The sequence below is a fragment of the Salvia hispanica genome, chromosome 1, assembly GCF_029641045.1.
Source record: "Salvia hispanica isolate PSC_SH4W2 chromosome 1, Shi_PSC_v1, whole genome shotgun sequence".
Lineage (NCBI taxonomy): Eukaryota > Viridiplantae > Streptophyta > Magnoliopsida > Lamiales > Lamiaceae > Salvia > Salvia hispanica.
Window position 1 is genome coordinate 2,465,216 of NC_142692.1, and position 8,154 is coordinate 2,473,369.

At 40.9% G+C, this 8,154-nt stretch overlaps 1 protein-coding gene and 1 long non-coding RNA gene across 2 annotated transcripts; one reads left to right on the forward strand and one right to left on the reverse strand.

The window, feature by feature from the left end:
- The first annotated feature begins 376 nt into the window (after window positions 1-376).
- Window positions 377-2,029, forward strand: LOC125185394 (uncharacterized). The gene is made up of 3 exons (XR_007170123.2): window positions 377-468; window positions 1,264-1,324; window positions 1,866-2,029. It is a non-coding gene; the product is annotated as an uncharacterized LOC125185394 (long non-coding RNA).
- Window positions 2,030-4,695: 2,666 nt separating this feature from the next.
- Window positions 4,696-7,937, reverse strand: LOC125218607 (uncharacterized). The gene is made up of 2 exons (XM_048120305.2): window positions 5,260-7,937; window positions 4,696-5,173 (listed from the first exon to the last, which is right to left on the reverse strand). Exons 1-2 carry the CDS (start codon window positions 7,910-7,912, stop codon window positions 4,842-4,844), a joined length of 2,985 nt encoding a protein of 994 aa, XP_047976262.2. The 5' UTR covers window positions 7,913-7,937; the 3' UTR covers window positions 4,696-4,841.
- Window positions 7,938-8,154: the final 217 nt, after the last annotated feature.

Consider the following 8,154-nt stretch of genomic DNA (forward strand, 5'->3'; position numbering starts at 1 on the left):
CCCATGTCAAATCTCTTTGCATAAATTGCCAATACCTCCCCTCCACCTCTTTCTCCTTGTTTACTCTCCTCCCATTCAAGCCACGTAGCATTCCTCCACCTCCTGCTTGATCCACTCCGCCACTTCCTGCTTGATTACTTTCCTTCCCTTCAAGGCACGTAGCTATAGCTGCTTGATTACTCTCCTTCCCCTCAAGCACGTAGCTGCTTGATTACACTCCACCTCCTGCACATAATTCATAATCACTTTCTGCAAACCCCAAGCAAAAACAGAGAGCCAAGAGGGAGGAAGAGAAGTAGAAGAGCTCTTGTTTCAAATACCAACCATTCACGGTAGAAATCGAGAGTTCAAAGGGGCTGGTTAATTCTCTTCCAATAAGCATCCCAAATCATAGAGACGAGTCTGCCAAGTCCAAGGAAACTACTCCTCTCAGTCTCACAATTTCACAATTCAATATCGTGTTTTGAGGTATAAAATCCCTTTTGATCATGGTTATACATAGCATATCATCCACCACTCTCACACAAGTAATTCAATCAATAACAATCAACAATGAACCGAACACAACGAATTGAACACCCCTCTGTAACTGTAACTAAATGAACTACGAAAAGAACATAATTTGAGTGCGAGAACTTAGGATTTGGGTAGTGAGAAATGGGAGCTTCTCTCACGTCAAATTAGGATTTGGGTGTGGATGGTGAGAGAGATGAAGTGGGTACTCATTTGTGTGTTATTTTGATTGTTGGGCTAGGAAATAATTCGTTTGACTAATTGAGTGGAAGAGTTTAAGGCCCAACTCCTTTTAATAAATTTGGGTGCTGCAGTAAATATACCAAGGAGGCCCAGTTCCAAAAATCTAATTACTTGGGTTGAAAATAAAGGAAAGTCTTGGCCCAATTCGAAATCTGAATTTATTGGGAGGAATTTAATATTAAATCTTAGCCTATGTTTTAAATAAAGTTTCAATTAGTATTTATATATATAGTTCCTTCTAATGTGTAGCTAAGCTAAAATAATTTATCTTTGGTTTTATTAGAGCTATGCGAGAGTAAAATTCATATTAAAGTATGGAGTTCCAATTCAGTCGAAGCCCGAGAATAGCGAAAGGAGGAGTATTAAATAATATATGAGTTTCCAAAGATTTAAAGGATAAGCGAAAAATGAGAGGGTTTAATTAGGAGGCATGCATTCCTATTAAAGTTTAAGAATTTCTTAACGTCTGATTAGTATTTTATATTATATTGTATTGTCTTGAAAAAGGTTATCTCCGCAAGTTAAGGTCGGAGCGAGAAATTCAAGTTAAGGAAATTAAACGAACGAGGTGAACTTTCTATCCTACATGCTAATGTGGATAAAATGTCAAATATTTTGAGATGATATTTAGTTATACAAAATGATATTGTCTTGCCATAAATGATTTGTTTTATGTGTATGAAGCCTATCTGTTTGGTTGGATAGTAAGAATCGAATTCGGGTCCGATTGAAGGTGGTGTCCCTACTCGGATTAGTGTACACAGGTGACCGTTGGAAGGTGGCCACCTTCCACGGAACAAAGATGATATAGTGGAGAACGTTGGGAGGTGGCCACCTCCCCGACTGGAGAAAGATGTAGGTGACCGTGGGAGAGCACCCTCTCCACGGCACTTGGTGTTCAGATATGGCAGAAGTACAGAAAGAACTTAGACTGATCAGTCGAACTTTAGCTCACAAAGAATTTAGTAAGCTCGGGCCTTTTAAAAGAAAACCCCCGAGTGTTACTATGATGGCATGACAATATTTTCATTTTATGTATGTATATTTCGGCAATGTGTTCACTGGGTATTTTTATATACTCAGCCCTGCATATATTTCTAAATGTGCAGGTTGAGCAGTGACGGTGGAGAATGCTGAGCAAAGTTGATGATTTCCTTTTTTTAGTAGAGGCTCTCGGTGGTGCATGTCTCCATACATGACTGCATTCCTTCCGCTGCTTATTGTTCTTCTATACTCTGATAAATAATTATTGAATAGTAAGATTTTCATTCAAGTTCTTGTGAAAAATTTAATTTGAAATTGTTTCCCCTTTATTTCTAAGTGAATATTCGGTCATTGTTTACCCCCTTTCTATTCCCCTCTTCTTACTTCCCACCCCTTGTCACGGTTTCCCGGCTTTGCTATCCACAGCAAAATGCGGTCGTGACAACCAAACTCAGCAAAAAGGGATTATTCCAAACAAAATGAACGTTTTATTTGGTTACAAAACGTCTAGACAAAAAATTACAAGCATTAAAGGCATCCGCATCGTTGACTCGATGATGTCTCGGTCTCGTCTCGACGAGACGAGACAGCGTTGCGACGCTCGTCTCGTCTCGACGAGACTCGACATCTCGTCGCGCGACGCGTGCCGGCGAGGCCGGCCTCGAGCTGGCGAGATGACGCGTGCGCCCCACGTGGCGCGCGCTGGAGCATGGCGTGCGTCGGTGTTATGACGTAGTAATTTTTTTTTTATAAATTCAAAAAATTCGAATTTAATAAAAAAAAAATTCAAACGGTCAAATGACCGTTGGCCTCAAACGGCTATTTTTTTTTTTAAAAAAATTTCTTTTCTTTTAATTTTCTATAAATATACTCCATACTCTATTCACCATTTTACACACAAACACTACTCTCATTTCTCTTCAATTCACTACACTCATCTATTCCTTTCTCTCAAATTGTTGAAAAAATGTCCGGCGATGGGAACTCCAGCGGCGGCGGCGGCTCCAGCAGGCGGCGCTCCGGCGGGTTCGACTTGAACTCGTTTGATGATTGGGCGAGTATGTACAACTTTTTGGGTACTCCCGGTTCGTCGCCGAGCACCCAAGCCTCGACCACTCCGCCGGCATACCAAAGACCACATTTTGATGTGGATGCATACTATCGTCCCTCCCCCTAGAGGTACGGGCAATCGCCGGAATTATCCCAAATTCCGAAGAATTTTTTGGCGCCTGAACGCACTTTACCTGACTGTTCAATAGGTGGAGGCTCCGGCTCCGGCAGGATCGGCCTCAGGCTCGACGTCAATGCCGAGGAGGAAGATGAGGAAGAGGTTGTGGGAGACGCACCCGTCATCCATATAGCCAAAACGAGAGGTTGGTTCTGTACGACGCTTGAATCAGCGTCTCGTACGATCCTGTCATCGGGAATCAACAAACCAACAAGTGTTTTTGGAAAAAAGTCACCGAAGTTTACAACGCATGTAGGCCGAAGGACACCTTTGCCCGCAACGTGAAGATGCTCCGCAGTCATTGGGAGCGATGCGACAAATATGTCAAAAAATTTTGCGCGATATACAGGGCTGAAGAGGCAAATTATCAGAGCGGAGCTAGTGGAGCCAACATTCTGAGAGCGACGTTGCGGTTCAAGACGTCGGTAAAGATTTCAAGTTTGTCGATATTTGGTCGCAAGTCCACCACCTTGAAAGGTGGGCTGGCGGTGTCGAGTCGGGCTCGAAACACACGAAGCACACGGCGCGTGGCCACTACTCGTCTAGTGATGGCGGGGAAGGAAACACCTCACGTGAGGGCACGCCAACCGATGATGCAGAGGGGGTCTTCTTCCGGTTCACGGCGTCGGCCAATAGGGACCAAGGCGGCGAAGGCGGCCAGAGCGAGGGGGAGGTGGAAAGGGAGAGGGAGAGGGAAGGGCTGCAGAGAATCAAGCCAGGCGGGCGAGGGCTCGGGCTCCGGCACAGGCTCAGCTCGAACACCCTAATGTCCATGTACCTGGTCACCACGATGGCTGACCTTTCAAAAATGACTCCTGCCCAAATTTCAGCCCATATGGCCGGAGTTGAGTTTATGCAAGCTCAACTTGGTATAGGGAATCAATCTAACTTGGGTGCACCGCCAACTTCGGGGGATGATGATTCGCCGGCGGAGTAGTTTTTATAGTTTAATTTAGAGTATTTTAATGGGTTTTTGGCTTTTTAAACCAAAACCTTTCCCCGAATTCTGGTTTTTCCCATGAACTATGAAATTTATTTTTAAAACCACGAACTTTCATTTCGTTAGGATTTTCCCCCGGCGGGTCAACGACGAAACCCGGGTTGTCTACATGTCAATTTTAATCCTATTTGTCACTAAATTGATTACTTGGATCCTATTTGGCACAATAATAAATACAGTCACAATTATTACATAACAAATGACAACTTTTGAATAAACAAAACACAACTTTAACATTTTGAATTATGCTATTCGGGTCGAAAATGTGCTATTCGGGTCAGGTTGGGAAAATCCTAACGAAATGAAAGTTCATGGTTTTAAAAACAAATCTCATAGTTCATGGGAAAAACCGGAATTCGGGGAAAGGTTTTGGTTTAAAAAGTCAAAAACCCTATTTTAATTATGTATTTTTTTATTTTTTAGGATTTTAAATTATGTATTTTTTTTTATTTTTTTAGGTTTTTAAATTGTAATTTTTATTTTATTTAATGAAGTGTGTTTTTATTAAATGAATTTGTTGGAATTAAAAATAAAAAATGAAATTGAATGAATAGTTAAGAGATGGTTAAGAGATGGAGGGATGCAAGTACTGCCGTCTCTTAGTTAAGAGATGAGCTGAAAAGTACAGTGGAGCCCATGAATAGTTAAGAGATGAGACGGTTAAGAGACGGATAAAAGACAGGGATGCGGATGGCCCTGGTAGTACACATATATCAAGTTCAAAATATGAAACTGCAAAATCAATATATAGACATAGACGAATACTCTACTCAAAATCACTACTCAAAACAGGAGTAAAAGCAAAAAGTTATAAACAGAAATACAAAATAGACTTAAAAAAAGAAAACAACAAGGTAAATTAGTTCATATATCCTAAGGAAAAGGTTGTAGTTGAGCTAGAATGTCAGCTAACTCATATTCAACAAGAGTAATTGGCATTCTATCTCTTGGATTCTCCTTTGAGCATGACACACCGATATTCAAAATACGCCCAACAAACTCCATTTTCAAACCTCCCATCTCTAATCGTGGATCAATAATATCCATTAATCCATGTGGTAAAGCAGAGCTCGCATATTTGTGAAGATTTACCTCACCACCAAACAAATCATTTGTTGGTCTTTTATTTACGAACATCTCTAGAAGGATGATCCCGAAGCAATACACATCCCCTTGCATAGAAATCGAGCCAAACGTGCCATATTCTACACAAAAAATACAAGAAAAAGAGTTAGATTCAGGCTAAAAAGTCATCATTTGGTAAATTCGGAAATATAATTTAAGAATATACCTGGAGGTACATAGCCTAAGGTACCCTTGATCCCAAAGGAACTCGTGTTGCTTTCATATGACAATGAAAGTATGTTTGAGGCAATCTTAGCTAATCCGAAATCCCCAACACAAGCAACCATGTCATGATCTAAGAGAATATTGCTCGGCTTCAAATCACCATGGATAATAGATGTGTCACTACCAAAGTGAAGGTATTTAATCCCATGAGCAATATCTAAGGCAATGTTAAGCCTCTGTATTATGCTAAGACTCTTCAAATCTTCACCACTTTCTTCCTCGTTGTTGTGAAGCCATTTGTCTAGACTCCCGTTGACTTTGAATTCATACACCAATGCTTTGAAATCATTGTCTTTGAAGTCCACACTATCACAAACACTTACAAGTTTCACCAAATTCCTATGCCTTATGCCTCCCAATGATCTGCACTCTGCCATGAATGTCTTTGAGGCCCCTTTGACATCAAGATTAAGCACTTTCACTGCTACAACTATGCCTTTCTCATCATCGAGAACAGCTTTGTAAATGGACCCGAATCTCCCAGAACCAACCACGTTACTCTCGGAGAATCCATTTGTTGCTTTGAGGAGATCTGCATAAGAAAGCCTCAATAGTTGGCCACCAATAGCATCCTCCGATGAAACAACGGGTCGAGGATTTTCTTCTGTTTTCTTGCACTTGAGGAATACTAAAATCACAATGCACAGACCTCCAAAAACCAATACTGGGATCAAGATCTTCCACAAAGTAGACAGTTTTTCCTTGGAAGATTCGACTCCTTTGCAAGGAGGGAACTTCAACTCTCCAATTCCGCCACAAAACCCTTGGTTTCCATCAAGAGAAATTGAACTTATATTCGCAAAAACTCCTCTTGATGGGACTTCTCCTTGCAGCCTATTGAAGGACAAGTTCAACTTCTTAAGCTTCATTTTCTCCAAAAATGAGGGAATTGATCCAGACAGATTGTTCTGCGAAAGATCCAACTCTTGTAAACCCATCAAAGAGATCATTCCTGAAGGAATCTCTCCTTGAAGAAGGTTCTCATCGAGATAGAGTCGTTCCAAGCTCACGCAACTGCTCAAAGAGGTGGGAATCACTCCAGACAGTCTATTGCTAGACAAGTCCAAAGCCGCGAGGTTTCTCAAAGAGCCAACTTCACTTGGAATAGAACCCTCAAAGGCATTGTGAGACAGATTAAGCACAATGGAAACCGACGAAAGTCTCATGATTTCTTGAGGGATCAATCCAGTGAAGTTATTTTCAGAGAGGTCTAACTCTAGCAAGTTGGACAAGTTGCCAAGATTGGAAGGCAAATTTCCAGAAAGCTCATTCCCATCTAACTGGAATTCACTCAAAAGAGTCATGTTTCCAAAGAGTGATGGCAGTTCGCCATCGAATCTGTTTCTTCCCATAAAAAGGCTACGCAAGTTCGAGAGCTTTGACATTGACATGGGAATTTGGCCATCAAGAAGATTGTGAGACAGATCAACTGTACCAAGATTGACAAGGTTTCCGATTCCTAAAGGAATGTTTCCATGTATCTGATTCTTGTGTATATCAAAGAAATTGACAACAACAGACAAATTGGCTAAGGATTCCGGCAAAGAACCACTCAACATGTTCTTACTAACATCAAAGATTTCTAAATTGGTCGAATTTGTCAATGATGAAATGAAGCTCATATCATCTTCAATCAAGTTCGAATCCAATAAGAACTCTTCAATCGAAGTAAGCCTCTCAAGATTTGGTACAGGTCCACTAAATTGATTAGAGGACAAGATGATCAATTCAGTCAATGAAGTATTTGAAATGGAGTTAGGAATTGGCCCACTAAATTGGTTTTTCGAAAGATAAAGAACACCAATATTAGGAAGTGTGTCACCAATAGTAGAAGGAATAACTCCATGAAGACTATTAACAGAAACATCAAAATAATAAATGTTAGTTAGATTAAACAGACCATGAGGAATAGTACCAGTGAAATTATTTTGACTCAATTGAAGAAATGTGAGTTGGCCGAGGCGGCCGAGTGACTCGGGAATCTCTCCATTGAATCGGCACTTTCCTAAAGACAGCGCTTGGAGGGTTGTTATGTTACCAATGGATGAAGGAATAAGCCCGGAAAATTGGTTCATTGAAAAGGATATATCTTGGAGTTTGGGCAAGAAGCCTAGTTCATTAGATATGGTTCCGGAAAGAGAATTCTTAGTGAAAGCAAGCCGCACAAGGTTGGGGCAGTTGGAGAAATTTTTGGGTATTTCACCCTTGAAGGAGTTGTTGCTAAAGTCAAGAAACTGAAGGTTGGTTAAGAGAGTGATTTGTGGAGGAATTGGGCCTTGGAAAGAGTTATCTCTGAGGGTGATGTTGGTGAGAAGAGAGAGGTTACCTATGTGGGAGGAGAGGTTTCCGACGAGGCCTTGAGACATCAAGTTCAAGGAGACGACTCTGTTGCCGCGACATTTGATGCCTCTCCAGCTGCAGAAGGGGAGTGTTTGGTTCCATGAATTGAGAGCTCCTTGTGGATCTTGAAGGCTGGATTTGATGGCTAGTAATGAAAGTTGGTCAGTTTGGTTGTTTAAACATGTTGCAAGTGGAAGGGTATTGAAGAACAAGAACAGTGTTATAGAAAGAAGATTTGCCAGCATATTTGCCATGATCGTAAATAAGAGGTTAAAGATTTGGATTAGTGTTCAAAATTAAATACATATTTATAGTGGCCGGGACCAACACTGAGTCATGTTGTGGGTGGAGGGGCGAAACCCGGAACGAGCATCACTTAATGGAGCCAAGGAAGGCATGATGTCCCACTAATTTTAAATAATTCAAAATATTTCATTTGAAAAATATTCCCCCACTTTTTATTTTTCACCTTACTGATTTTCCCCTTTTATTATAA

What these genes read in the sequence shown, in the direction of transcription:
- LOC125218607 (XM_048120305.2), bottom strand. Translation starts at nt 7,912, where the DNA reads ATGGCAAATATGCTGGCAAATCTTCTTTCTATAACACTGTTCTTGTTC. An exon ending in CTTAGGCTATGTACCTCCAG is followed by an intron (nt 5,174 to 5,259) that starts GTATATTCTTAA and finishes TTTTTTGTGTAG; the next exon opens with AATATGGCACGTTTGGCTCG.